This window comes from Seriola aureovittata, chromosome 12 (genome assembly GCF_021018895.1).
Source record: "Seriola aureovittata isolate HTS-2021-v1 ecotype China chromosome 12, ASM2101889v1, whole genome shotgun sequence".
Taxonomy (NCBI): Eukaryota; Metazoa; Chordata; class Actinopteri; order Carangiformes; family Carangidae; genus Seriola; species Seriola aureovittata.
In genome coordinates, this window is record NC_079375.1 from 9900641 (window position 1) to 9915964 (window position 15324).

Here is a 15324-nt window from a genome sequence, read left to right on the forward strand (position 1 = left end):
ATCTACAAAACAGCCTAGATTACAACACTTCTTGTGTGGAAACCTAATCTAACAATTGTGATGTGAAGGCAAATTCTCCCTTTAAATCTATTTGAATAGTTTTCTGTTTTTGTTATGTTTAGTGTTAGACTTCAGGCTGTGCATGTACTTTGCAAAAAGTTAATAGTTAGTTAAAGTTAAAGTTAAATATGATCACTTATAGTGATGACTTCTCAATTATAAGCTTATAGAACTGTAGAACAGCTATTTGGTTCATCTGTTGGTCAGTTTTTTATCAGTATTGCTCAGTGGGGGGGGAGGGGGGGGCAACTTAGTTTTACAGGCACCATGACAACGCAGTTGTACATATTGTACATATTCTTTTAAAAATAAAACAGATTTATAAAACTGGTTGCTTTAGTATTGTATCCAAGGGCAGATATAGTTTCACCCTTGACAGGAGCTTATGTTAATACTTATTCTACAAAAAAAACAAAACAAAACAAAAAAGACTCACGGAGGAAAATGTACGTTTTGTGCTGCACCATGACACTTGAAATGTAAATGATAAGTTATCTACACACAATAAACAGTTGTCACATGTGTATTAGACTGTGACCTAATTTGACTTTGTGATGCAAATCATTAATTATGATCAGACGTTACAAGAGCCTCTTTTTGAAGTGACTTCTTGTTGGGAAGTCAATCAAACAATTGCAAAGACACTCTAAACCAACCACAGAGACACAGAAGGACTACAAAGAGGTATAAAATGAACAAAATCAGATGCAAAACGTCCACAAAAGCCAACGACAGAAACTAAAAACACCAACAAAAAACAAAACAAAAAAAACAAAACAATAAAGAGACACAAATACCACATTTTCAGGGGGGGGAGATTTGGCTCATGGACCACTCTAGAACTTCCTGCTCTGGTACTTTGCTCCTCTGTTTCAAATTATTCAAAACACTGACAGTGCACTGTCTGAGATATTTGACCTGAGGTCCATCTTTAATTTTAACGTTTTAATACTTTAAAATCCTTTGCGCTGACCTGTAAGAAAGCCTTAGGCAGAGTCTTTCAGTGTCCCGGATGTTGCCGTTAACGACGTCATGTAAACAGGAAGTCCAGTGCTAGAAGCGGCCAGTTCAACTCGACCGAGGCTGCAAACAGCAACAAGAAATGTGTTAACGATCTCAACAATGCTATTTTGCCTGTTAGAAAATATAACACTCCAGTTGTTGGCTGTCCCAGCTTTTGTAACTGTAGGTTGAAGACGGGTTTGAATGAGTGAGCCTCCTTTGAGCTCGGTCGATAGTAAACTTTTGCTAGGCTGCTAGTTTACGTAGCTAAAGATTGAGTTGTGTCGGCTCATTCCTCCCAAGTCTTCTGTACATTTAACTTAATGTGACAGCGGTTTGTTTTATTTGTCAAGAGACTTGATGTTGAACATCACACAGACAGTACAAACACGTAAATAGCATCATAGTCATCGTTATGGGAGACAAGGAGCTGAGTCTTATCGACAAGAATATAACAAGGTAACTAATCACAGCTTTTTGTTTTTGTTATTCCCAACTTAAATAGAGGTTGTATTACCATAATTTTAAGTCCTGATTAAAAAAAAAATTAAACATATTGTACATGAAATCTAAATATGCAAAGTGGCCTGTCACTATGAGTGAGATTGACATGAAGTAAAAAGTTGAATATTTTCCTATGAAGCATAATGGAGGAGGTCAGATTGTCAGGCAAAAAAAGACATTGGGAAACTTTGAATTTTGCAGTTCTGGGTATTTTTAGTAGACTTAACCACTAATTGACTACTCCAAAAAAAATTACAGTTTCATTGATAGAAAGAGTAATTGTTGTCTCTAAGGTTGAGGGACAGTTTCGTGCAGGTCAAAATGGTTCTGGGTATTAAGTTATGAAACTATTTTTTTCTTTTATGATGATCCTGTTGTTTCCCCTTGTTGCCTCTTGTCTAGTTTGCTGGATGTTCCCTTGACTCCCACTGTAACATCACTCAGTCTGCACTGCAATCACATCCCAAGGATCGAGGGTCTGACCTCAGCTTGGCACCTGCGGCACTTAGACCTTTCTTCCAATTGTATTTCTAAGATTGAAGGTCTAAGTTCCCTTACTTCCCTGAGAACATTAAATTTATCCTGTAACTTAATCACCAAGGTTGAAGGTGAGTCTTTAGTCACCATTTTAGTCAGATAATAAATGTTAAAACATTGTGGGAGTTCCCCAAGTAATAATTCTTCATCACTGGCTCTTGTGTTTACTCTGACGTTGCTGTAACTGCTTTATGAGCTGTAAAATCACTCAGTTGTTAATGTCCTCTCTCTGTGCCACAGGACTGAATGGCCTTGTGAACTTAACACGATTAAACTTGTCCTACAATCAGATAAATAACCTCACTGGTGAGTTCAATTCTGACTGAACAGTTTCTTTTTCTGCATTCTAATGAAAACATTAACAAGTGATTGACATGCCAATGCTGTTGATTCCTGATGTTCCCATCAGGGTTTTTGTATCTTCATGGCACGGAGTACAAGCTGAAGCACCTCAGTCTCCATAGCAACCACCTGGACCGCATTGATCAACTGCTTCAGTGCCTGCTGGGATTGCAAAGTGTAAGAGAGGTGACTTTAAGCCAGGATGGCAGAGACAACCCTGTGTGTGGGTCACCAGGTAGGTCATAAAAACTTTATTTTGGAGTACACTTTTACCTAGACCAATATATTCCCTGTAAATAACAGCCTTTTACAAATATACTGTATGGGTTCATGAGCTGATATGTAAAATAAACAAAAACAAACACATGGTTCAATCAAAAGTGCAAGGTCATTTAAAATGTCTGGTGCTGAGACTGTGAAGAATGTCAGGTTCATTGTTAAACTGCCATCTACCATGTTTTCAAGACATATCTTTGTCACAAAGATAGAGCTGCAACAATAACTATCAGTCGATTAGTCATTCGACAGAAAGTCACCAACTATCTTCACATTTGAATAATCATTTGTCAGTTTTTAAGCAGAAGTGTGAGAATTTATGGCTTCATTTGTCATTCATGATAGTAAACTGTCTATCTTTGGATTTCAGACATTTGAAGATGGCACCTTTGTCTGTGGGAAAATCATAACACAGTTTTCTACTTCTTACTTCAATTTTGCAGAAAAAAAATGTTAATCAAATAACTGATAATTGTTAGTGGCAGTCCTAGTGTACACAGAGACTACACTCACTTGCTAGTTTAATTGGTACACCTTCCTAAAATATATCTTATTTTTCTTTTGCAGGCTGAAACCTTTTTAAGACTACACCTCTACACACCATACTAGCATTCACCACCATTGATACAATAATAAGTACTTCCAGCTGAACACGCTTGGAGTTATTTATTTGTGTTGATTCAACTTTATGGTACTTTTGAAGGCATTATAATTAGCTGTTCTGTCCAGCACATGTATATCAGTGAAGGTAAACTAAATATTAGGAACAGCCCCAGGCACACAAACCACAACACTAACCTTAACTAAAATAGCTTGAACACTCATCCACCATGAAAATAGGGTTTATTGCTGGTCTGTTGTTGACCACATTCGTTTTAGCTAGGTATACCTAATAAACTGGAGGCTTAGTGTATATTAACCTCCTAGGACCTGGCGTCCACATATGTGGACCTCACATTTCGGGTTCTCTAGACCACAATACTAACTTTTTCTCAACAAGGGCCTGGTGACCACATATGAGCCATGTTCAGAAATTGAAATGAACAGTTTAGAACAGTAACAATGCAAAATGTTCAGAATGTTTTTTACTTTGTTACAGACATACGTCTTTCTGCAACTGTTAGCAGTACTTCAAATGAGCCATATTGCTCAAAGGGGCACAATTGTTCTTTCTCATTTTGTTTTTGCACTCAGGAAAATGCTGCTGTGTTCTGGCACCAAATAAATAGTTTTGCACATCATTACTCAATTGTCTCTTTATTGGTTTCTATCGAAATTTAAAACTAATGTCCTCACATCATTTTTCTCAGAAACTACATCATGTAAAAAGATAATTCTTTGTTGTTACACTCATCAGGTCCCAATCAGCCTAAATAGCAAAGAGAAATTAAAAATGCACGCCATGCAAGAGTTCGTGTCTTAGGAGGTTAAAGATTTTAGGTGTTGGACATTTGAGAAGTGTAATAATTGACATCAAAAGTATTTGATACCTGCTGATTTTTTCTCCTCTCTCTGTTTTTGATGAATCACTTACTACTCCAGGGGATAATTGTTGGATTTTGTAGAATAACTGACCATCACCATCTCCTTTATTGTCTGTAATGAATGCACAGTGAAAATCAGTGGTAGTCAAATCGACAGCCACTGATAGTAACGACTTGTAGTCTCTCTATGTGTTTTCCTGTCCCTGTTTCTTCATAATTCGATTGACAGCAGCTGTACTAATGTAAAAAATCTCTTCTGTTATGCTGAGCACCCATTATCCATATCCTCCTGTTCATGATTAATGCACTGCAGTAGTTGTTGAAAGTATCTCTTTAAATCAATGAGAGCATACTTAAAGCGTTCTTACAACCCTCGCTGTCAATATGTGTAGATACACCAATGTTAGCAGTGCTCAGTTCTCATTAAATGAACCGCATCAATAGTGAATATGTGGATAGCACACGCACAAGAGAGGCTACTCATTTAGATATGGATTATTTGATTTTATGCAACATAACCACAGTGACATTTGATGTTTTAGTCGGGCAATAGTCGGGTTTGGTTTTTTAAATGTATGTATGTGTGTGTCTGTCATGCTGCAGGTTACAGGGAGATTGTTATGCAGTCGTTGCCACAGATCTCCGTCCTGGATGGCCTGGACCGGCTGGGAAATCCATCACATCCAGGTCTAGTTAGTCCCTGTGATATCCCTGGTCTGGAGGACTATGTGGACCTCCTGCTCTCCTCAGATACAAGTCACAATGAAGCTGTAATTATTGATACCACACTACTATTAATTTAGACAATTATGTATTTTAATATAGTAACCATAATGCAGTTATTTCTTTCACTGAAGAACACACCCAGCTAATTTACAGTCATTCATATAGAGCGCAATGTAATTTAACTAAGAGGCCTGAGAGAAAGAAGTTTCACCTAAAAACAGTTACATGCCTCACAAAATGTTTTTTGAAATGTGATACAAAATGACTTTGGCATTGCATTTAATTATTCATTTAATCTTTGCTAGACTTGTTGTCCATATCTGTATATTTTGGATTTGAAAAATTCATTCACACCTTCAGAAAAAAAAGTGTGATTTTTCACTGCACAGCCTGTCCTCTCACTTTTGGAAAGTGTCATATTACTGAACAAGTATAAAGTTTAAAAGTCTGAATTGTTGGAGTATACTGTAATTTAGTGGATTTATACCAGAATAGCAAAAGTTGGGGAATCTGATCTCTTTAATAATAATAATAAGTTACTTTACATATTCATTGCACCACATGGCAATTTCCAGTTTAAATTAGCTGGAGTGGAGTGTGACACAGCCGTAGTAGGTATCCTGATGTAAGACCATGTTCTTAATCAAGTGGGGAAAAATACAATTTAAGTTTCCATTGCAGCTAAGAGGGGACGGCCCTCTCACCACACCCCGCATTGACGAGGTGCTGACCCAGTTTCGGCAGCGGATTGCCTCCGAAGCAATTACAGATGCAGCCACACAACCAGATCACCAGTGCTTCCAGCCAGTTCATTCCGCTGTGGCTCCAGCAGACCCCGTTAATGAACAACGCATCAGGAAACTGGAGCACCAGGTGTCGCAGCTCATCCAGAAGGTGCTTATTTAACACTACTGAAAGCCATTGAGTCATTTATTAAGGAACTTTTGTGTGAGGTATACACTAGGAGCGAAAGCTAAAGAGACACACAGACACTGGTTTGTTATTTCAAAGTAGAAACCAATAGCATTTGGCCTGAATGTGTAGCTAAGGCTCCTCGTTTAAAAATATAAGGCACATAATATATCACGAATAACAGTATTTTTGCATTCAAAACATTCATCTTAAAGACACACTTGTGTCTATCAGATACATCCTATGTTTGATTTATTTTTTAATAAGTTTGTATTCATCTAAACATATAATCTGTCAAATATTTATTTCATCCCCTCGCATATTATCAGCATTTCTGCAATATTTGCCCAGACCCCTGCAGGTGACAAAACCAGTGGCTCTACTCATTCCGTGGTGACGTTACGAAAAGCCAAGAGGGACACAGACCGCACGTCAGAGAGTGAGTGTGACAGCGGGAAGGAGAACAGGAGGCGCACCAGGATCCCCAAATATCGTAAGAACATAACAATGAGGACGACCAGCATGGAGATCAAAGGCAGGAGATCAGACAGGTGATTCTCTGCCCGCATACCTCTACACATGACAGTGTTTCAGCTTTCAGGTTAACTACTCTCTAGTGTGAATAATTTGTTTTGCCATCATGGTATGATTGGACTCCCTGATTTTGTTATAGTAGCTAACTCCCACCCCAGATTCCTCAGAAGTTTCTGTTAATGTTTTGAAACTCAGCTGTTTGAAGACATTTTCAGCACTGTTGGACACTATAACAAAGTCAGGGAGTGTACCTTTGAGTAATGATAATCACATTTATATACTTGCAAAAGTTTGCTGACACATAAGTGTTTATGATGTAATAATTTACAAAATCAAAAGCATCCATAACAATCAAACACAATATGTGGCAATAGATATTTTCATTTCGTACATCATGCATCAACTTAATATCATCAGGTATTTTTTATGATAGAGGAAATCCTTTTACCTCTCAGCTGAAAGGGGGTGATAAATTTTCTTCTATGAGTGATGTAGTAAACTTTCCTCCTCTATGTTAGAAATTACAACTGTCTTCTCATTCCCATGATTAATGACCATGCCTCTGTGGTCTACACCCTCATCTTACTTCATCAGCCACTGATGATGTGCTTAAGATTCAGTAATTTAACTTAAGTAAGCTCCCAACTGTCCTCATCTAAAGCAAGGTGATTTTAGAATATTACCTCCAAATTCAATTTAAAGTTGTTCAGACTTTGCTTACCTGAAAAAGTCATCTGATCTGACCTTTATTGAACCAGACATTAGCTTGAGGGGTGTTTATAATCAATTTTACAGCTGGTTCAATTTCTGTGATTTGTTTTATGTGCAGCGATCAGGAGAATCATAAACAGAGGAGTTCAAAGTCTGCTGTGGCGCCCAGGAGGAAGCCTGGTGGTGCAGGAGCTGTAGACGCAGTTGGACCAACAAGGAGTGGAGCTTTGAGAGCTGCTAAGACCTCAGGCGATGTGAAAAGGAAGTCCACCGAGGAGGAGGAAACCTACAGGGTACAGGATGGATAGGCCTATTATTTTCATTATTGGTTAAAGATTGGTTAAAGAAGCCATTTGTAAGTTCCCCAATTGCTACATAGCCAATGGCCTTTAATCTGATGATATTTTTTGATTAATTGAAACATTTAGTCTATGAAACATTGTTGTGCTGAAGGGGACATCTTCAGATGTCTTGTTTCTTCCAAAAACCCCTAAATATACAGTTTATAATGATCATTTAACATGGTGTCAGGCTTTTTGCAGCTCAGACCTGTAACAGACTTTGATGTGTAAAATCAGTCGCTCTCCCCTTTATTCTTATTAGTATTCTTTACAGGAACTCACAAAAACTTCAAAAACCTTTTGAAACATTCACAATGTTATTTAATTGTTCATCCCTTAGATCACCAAGCATTATGGTTAGAGGACAACTATAAAAATGTCAAATGTAGCAGAAATCCACTTTTCAAATTGATGCCAAAGTAATGCCAGTTTTTTGTATGTCTATGTATGTTAACTCAATGTGTGTGTGTGTGTGTGTGTGTGTGTGTGTGTGTGTGTGTGTGTGTGTGTGTGTGTGTGTGTGTGTGTGTGCGTGTGTGTGTGTGTGTGTGTGTGTGCGCGCGTGTGTGTGTTTCAGACAATTGTGGAGGAGCGTGACCAGGAAAGGGAGAGGCGTTGGAAGGCGGAGCAGGCTGTGAGGAAACTAACAGAGGAGCTAAAGTGCCTGCAGACAAGGGTCAGTGAGGAAAAAGACCTTCAGAGCATGGCCCTGCACACCACAGACCGGTAAGAGAAAAAACACAGATGTATGCACTATGCACACAAACTTCCACATGAATCGCTGCAGCGGCTCTAAAGCAGATATCATGATGAAAGGGGATAATTGACCTTGTCTCTGTGGATTTTAGTTGTCAACTGCATAATGGATTCTCATCCATTTCTACCCTCTTCATCTTTTGTATTGGCTCTCCTCAGTCCAGAGCCTGATGCCTGTCTCATTCCTGAACAATGAGTATCCAACCCACCATTATAATTCCTCACTATCATTCTTCCCTAACCTCTTATGAAATCAAGCACACATACTGGCTCATCACACCAAAACCTTTAAATATTCGTTCATCTGTCTGTGATAATAAAGCTGTTTAGTGTAAAAAAGATCATTAACCTACGCACCCATCCAGCTTATATACCTTATATTTAAATTATAGCCAGAGGCTATAATTATCTATAATTAAATATTCCTATCTCTATCCCTTCTTTCTGCACTGCATAGCTATATCAAGAGTCAGGTAACTATTTTTTGCACTGTCCTCATTTGTATCACACCCTGCTTAGATAAATCTGCATTATGATTGTAATTAGAAGCCTGGTGACAAGCATATGTCAGCAGTATTACATGAATCAATCTTAACTATCACTTTCTAATAACACTGAACACAGCTGTTACTGTTGACTCCCTCGCTCATCAGGAGACAGATGACAGAGGAATGACTCATCATGGCACATTTAAAGAGGGAGCTAATGTATATGAAGTGTTCCTACAGTTTTCTTGTTCCTTACTAGGCTAGTTTTTTCTCTTGTTTTTCTTTCCACCAGACTGCCCTATTGTAAAATCGCTTTTCTTTTCCATTCCCACTATAATTCTATTTTCTCTCCCTTAAGATAAGATTTTGATGATGGTGTAATGTCAGAATTCTTCAATTTCAAATGCTATCACATTTTTAACACTGAGCGATAAAACACAGGACAGTCAAGGGCATCACAAAATTGGTTGTAGTTCCAATTTCTATATACAGTAAAAAGAGACATTCGAAAAAAATTACTCCTGCATCTCTTGCACACTCTTATCATCATTTTCTTCCCGTGCAGACTGAAAGAATTGTTGCTAAAGGAGCGATCGGGGCACTCTGCACTACAGACTCATGTGGAGGAGCTGGAGGGGAGGTGTGAGTCCCTAACCCAGCAGCTGGAACAGGCCCGCAGCAGTGAAGAACAACGCAAGACTGCACTGCACAGACTGGAGGAAAGCATCTCCCATGGAGAGGCACTCAGGACTCGCCAGCAGGCTGAAGAGGTACAGTAGCTGGTTAAGTATACCCAAGAACACTCGCATCTCTGTTTTGATACAGACAGTGTACATTTAGTTCGGTCATTCTAGAAAAACAGAGCTTATACGTTTTTATACTGACTCTTGCAAATGAAAGCCCATCATTCTGTTACACCCTATTATCTATTGATTTTAATTATACTAGTACAGCATTCAATGATCCAGCCTTAAGATAAAAGGATTCAGCAGAGGGGGTCGATCATTGTGACAGGCTGGTATAGAACATGTGTTGACCTTCCACAGATGAAGCGGCACCAGGAGCTGGAGAACAAAGCAGCAGCTCTGAAGAGGGAGTTGGACATCCAGAGAGCCTCAGTGCGCCAGCACAAAGACAAACTGCAGCAGCTGCATGAACTGCTCGCATCCAGGGAACAAGAGCACAGGTAGATCTGGAGGATTTTATACTCATCACTAGAAGAGGATTTTTTATGATATTTGTGGTTTAATATCAACTATAAGATTTTTATATAAAATTTCTTTAGAAGTTTGCTATATCCAAATGAAATATTGTGCGAACACATGTCAGTCTCATTTATTATTTAAAGTCCTTAATGAAACACTTAACAAAGTCCTATTACAGTAAGAATTTCAGGTTATTGCTCACAAATTACAATGTGAAGACTCTTGTGCTCCAGTAGTCAGGTCAGTGTACTATGCCTGTTTGCATTGTTTTGCAGAAAACAGCTGGAGTTGCGTTTGCAGCCTAGCGGGACGGATTTCCGTGACGCTGTGGCGCAAGAAGTTGCATCAGTGGAACAGAGACAAGCTCACAGGGAGGCAGAGCTGCGGGAGAAACTGGCAGACGGCAGGAAGCAGTACGCTGCTCTGGAGGACGAGTTCCGCATGGCACTAACCATCGAGGCTGCTCGCTTCTCTGAGGTCTGCTAAAAGATGGACAACAGCCATGCAGATGGCCTGTAATTTTTCATTATATTCTCTGTACAGTCCAGCTGATAAAAGATTACTGTGTCCAGTGAAAAGTGAAATGATTGAACTGGAATTGACCCCAATCTCAATAGACTGATGGTGAAAGCTGAAATTGAATTAGGATCATTTGACTCTGGACAAGTAGTCTGTGATTGCCGCAGGAAGAAAGCTATACAAAAGGACTGGATTTGAATCAATCTGTACTTTCTCGTTATGGTTACCAATTTCATTCAGCCCCAGCACAAAATGTAATCTTATTCTTGATTGCTACTGCTTGCACAATTTTCTAGTTTAAGTCTCCAAACTTTTGACCTTTGAGAAAAGTTGAATGAGATACAGATTGCAAGCCACACCTTCACTCATGAAAACCTCACTGAAACCTTCTCTGTGAGACCTCAAAAGTGACATTGATTGATAAAATTGTCAATCTGGTAATGCTTGAACCAAAAGTCCTTCATTCTGTTTAACTGCTAGCTGCCTTATTCACATTCAGTTACACTCTGCTTTTGTAGGTGAAAGAGGCTTATGATCAGATGACTGCAGAGCTGATGGAGCTCAAGGCGACCCTCGCCCAGTCCCAGCAGAGGGAGAAAAAATCAGGCTGTCTGGTGCAGGAGCTCACAGCCATGGTCAAAGAACAGAAGAACCGCATCACTGAGCTCATCAAAGCCAAAAAAGACGCTGTAACTGATCTAAAGGTACAGCACAGGGAGATTTTTATTCCTCAAACCTCTAGGTAAATTATGAGCAAATTACTTGATTCAGGTTTGAAAAAATTCACATTATATAAGATGGAGATGACCGGTCCTGGGCATCAGTCATTGCCTTTTCAAAAACTGTTCAGCCTGCGCCTGTAGGAGACTTGACTACTTTGGGACATCATAAATACTGAACGGTCCAGCTGCCTTTCCATCTGCCAGCCATGACAGATGGCTGTTGATCATTAATACTGTCTCCATGTCTGTCCCTCTGCCAGAGCCGCCTGCATTCCTTGGAAGCAGAGGTGGAGCAGGACCGGCGTCACAGCCTGCAGCTCGAGTTGCTCAAGAAAGACAAGGCGCGACTGTTGTCTCAGCTCACAGCTCAGGAGTCAGTGATAGATGGCCTCAGGGCAGAAAGGAGGATTTGGGGCCAGGAGCTCGCTCAGCAAGGTGGGAGACGTACAGGGAGAGCACTTGTACTTTGAATCAGCTGTACAGTGCGTGGGACACAGTCAGCGAGTTTTATTTGTTTTTACGGACTGTAACTTACTTTGTAATGTATTGACCTGTAAGTCACTCTTAACATTTAGAGATTCTACATTAGAGTAGGCATTATTTGTTTGGCTTAATACTGTACTAATGTTTTATTTCATTTATATCAAGTAGAGCCTGCCATCTAGTGGTGACTTGTGAGACACACTTTCATATTTATTTACATGAAATCAAAACCGCTTTTAAAAGACATTGAAAAGGAAAATATAGTAAAGGATTAAGAATAAAGGCCTAAAAGTTATAGAACAGTTTCACAAGTTCTATCATTAAAGACATGATCTGGTTTACAATTGTATGTGTATCTCTTTGCTAGGAGCATCTTTAGCTCAGGACCGTGGGCGCCTGGAGGCCAGGATAGAGGTGCTGAGCACTGAGCTGCAGACACAGAAGAAACAGAATGAGAGGGACAACGATGCCCTCAAAATCAAAGTTAAAATCATTGATGACCAGACAGAGACCATCCGCAAACTCAAACAGGTAGGACAGCAAAAGACAAACATCCTACCAGAACCTGTCATACGTTCATGTTTGTGCGTTCTACCATGAGCATTGAGAGTTGGTGTATGTTTATGTGCATTTGTGTGTATGAATCTATCTGTCTTGTCTTATCCTGTTTTTATCTTGAGACACACTGAGGCAGTTTCTCTTCCTCCCCCCACCTTCCTGCTGTTTAGGTCTTGCAGGAGCGTGACGATCAGATCCGTAGGCTGCGTGAGGAGGCAGTCCAGGCCCAGAAGAGTTTCCAGCAGCAGCAGGAGGAGGAAACAGCACGGCAGGCTGAGCTGAGAGAGCAGCTAGAACATGTCAGCCTGCGCAAGGAAGAGCTGAAACAGCTGCTGGAGGACAGAGAGGCAGAGCTAGAGGAGGTCAAAAGAATTCACAGGCAAGGGTCCCATCACAAATACACTATACTTAGCGCAAAAAGTTCTGCCCTAGTGTTGCGTGTGTGGAAAATGAAGTGAGACAAGGATAAAAAGGTCCATTATAATCAATTTATCATTGTATTTTAAAAAGTTATTTGAAAACAACATATGAAAGTAAAATTGAATGCTGTAGTAATTTTTTAATTTTAGATGCCAACCTGACCCAAACCCTCATGGTCAAAGGCTGCTGCTGCTGCTGCTGCTGCTGCTGCTGCTGCTGCTGCTGCTGCTCAAATATTGATGTAGCAGCTACTTTCTGAAATACCACAATGTTTTCTGTTTTGTTGTCTCTATTTAGTGATTCCAGTAAGAAGTGGCAGGAGAAAGCAGACCTGCTCACTCTGTTGGAGAGCCAGGTGAAGCGTATGAAAGACAACTTTGATTCCAAGGAACGCTTGCTGCTGGAAGAAAGAGATAAAGCAACAGAAGCCCACAAGTATGCTGCAATGTCAGAGGAGAGCAAATCTCTTTTCAGCATTTCCCATCTGCTATTCTGGGCCTGCACATACTGCTGTCAGTCCACTCACATGGTCCAGGCACATCTGTGTCTCAAGGATCATGCCTACATAATCCAAACATATTCGCCTACTTTGTCTTTTTATTTTTTATTTTTTATTTTATTTTATTTTTTTTTTTTGGTAGTGGTTGAAAATTGTTGAATATGACAAATAATGGAGGTTTGGGATGCAATAAATGCAATCACAGTTGTTAAATGTCTCACCTTACGTAATATTATGTTTTGTTTGTGATTGTCTGTTCTGCAGGGCTGCAGTAGAGAAGTTGCACTGTGTGGATGATGCTTTCCGTCGACAACTTGAGTCTGTCCAGGCTTCCCATCAAGCTGAGCTGCTGCGAATGGCTAATGAAAAGCAGAAACAGACAGAGCAAGCCAATCAAAAGGTAAAATATAGACACTTTCCACAGAAATTCCCAGTTTCCCTTCAAGTTTTTTGGATTTGTGCCAGTGTATTCATATATGAGAAATGTGGAATGCCAGGTAATCATGCTCATTCTAGTATTAATGAAGGAATAGTCCGTCTGTATTAAATAGTGTACACATTCTAATTAAAATAGTCTTAATATTTGCTATGGTACAGTAATGTTATCTTCTAATGTTTTATCTGCTTCACCATGCTCAAGAGGAGCAGTTTTGAAAGTAGTTACTAATGGTTACAGGTGACCATGCTAGAGGAGAGACAGCTACACAAACATTGCATGCAAGGTCTCCGTTGCTTCACTGTTGGATTCATAATGCACTACGCTTAATGGGAAAGATTTTGTCATGGAAAGGTTTACATTCCTGACATAGCTGAGAATGTCTGGATTTGAGAAAAAAATAACATCTTGAAAACGAATACATTTAAGGAAATAGGACAAATCCTACTAATCCTAAATAATGGAGATCTGCAGTTTCGAAATGTTTTTTGACAGTTTTGTGATTAAAACAGATGATGACTTATAGAGCATGAAAATCCTGTATGAAGCAGTTTAAAGAAGTCACGTGTGTGTGCTGCAGCTGAGGTTGTCTGCATTGTGCCTGTCCTCCTCAGGTGTTTGACGTGGAGGAGGAGATGCGTCAGCTCCTGGAGGAGACAGAAACTAACAAGCGAATCATGGAAGAGAAAATGAAACGTCTCACAAGTGTACTTAAAGACTTCTAACCCATAAAATACGTCTTGTTTTGCTGCTACAGAAATGTATGAATTAAAACACTAGTGGATAGTTGTATTTATTTTTTATGACAATTACAATTACTACTTTTTATTTATTTTTTATGTTAAGTTATTGTTGTATTTCGATAAATCATGATTTATCTCATTTTTTTTCTTGAGCATATTTTTCTTTTCTTTTTTAGAACACGTAACAGAATTGGGTTTATGCAAAGGGAAAATGAGAACATCAGGTTCTGTGTTAAATAATTGTTAATCTTATGATCGATTAATATTAGTTTTACTACAATTTTTTGGTATGTGAGTATTTTGCTTTGTGAATATGCTTTCCTTGACCAGTTCAAGTAAATCATTAAAAATTTTACTCGATAATTGATGTTTTTGTAATGCACCTCTTATCACAAAAGTAAAATTAAGAAAAACAAAACATGGAAGTAACATTTTCAAATGTTAGAAACAAATTTTAATTTATTTTTTAATCACTGTCAGTATGTTGTAACTTCTGAATGTTGATGTAAAACATTATAGCACTTGCCAGGCTACGAAACCCACTTAAGGTGCCACTAAGCCTGTTAAAATTGCTAGTAGAGAACAAATGCTGACTATAAATGGCTGAAAAATACCAGTATTTGACTTCTGTTATCTTATCTTTACACTTCCTTGTGTCCAGAGGTGAGAACACAGGCAGCCAAACTCAAGAGGTGTTGGAGCAGGTAAAGGTTTTGAAGGCACAGATCTCTGAACTAGAGGACCAAGAGAAAGAGCTGGACAACCAGACACACAAAAAGTAGAAATGCTCATTATAATCAAAATTCTGATGCTAAGTCCTCCTTGACCTCTGAGCTGTACTTACTACGAGTGGCAAGTATTTTTATTTTATCTATTTTTGATATTTATTTATTTAATGTTATTTTTCATCATGCAAACATTCCTTTTATGTTTATTTTGTTGGCGGACACGGGCTTCAATACAGATTTCGGATTTAGGAGCGATTGATCAGTCAGTTGATGTGGTGTGCGGTGGAACAAGGAGAGGGCGGGGTCGAATTTGGACTGAGGCGGGGCTTCACTGACAG

At 39.2% G+C, this 15324-nt stretch overlaps 1 protein-coding gene across 2 annotated transcripts; it reads left to right on the forward strand.

The window, feature by feature from the left end:
• The first annotated feature begins 1119 nt into the window (after positions 1–1119).
• Positions 1120–14974, forward strand: lrrcc1 (leucine rich repeat and coiled-coil centrosomal protein 1). 2 transcript variants are annotated; one of them, XM_056392425.1, is made up of 20 exons: positions 1120–1521; positions 1969–2174; positions 2344–2409; positions 2513–2680; positions 4809–4975; positions 5613–5825; positions 6195–6394; positions 7207–7381; positions 8007–8155; positions 9239–9443; positions 9720–9859; positions 10154–10355; positions 10916–11101; positions 11380–11554; positions 11970–12133; positions 12331–12539; positions 12878–13015; positions 13344–13479; positions 14130–14222; positions 14920–14974. In XM_056392425.1, the coding sequence occupies exons 1-20, from the start codon at positions 1478–1480 to the stop codon at positions 14923–14925; spliced, it is 3042 nt and encodes a 1013-aa protein (XP_056248400.1). In that variant the 5' UTR covers positions 1120–1477; the 3' UTR covers positions 14926–14974. The 2 variants fall into 2 exon arrangements, with proteins under 2 accessions (XP_056248400.1, XP_056248399.1); XM_056392424.1 differs by lacking the exon at positions 14920–14974 and having other exon boundaries at positions 14130–14610.
• Positions 14975–15324: the final 350 nt, after the last annotated feature.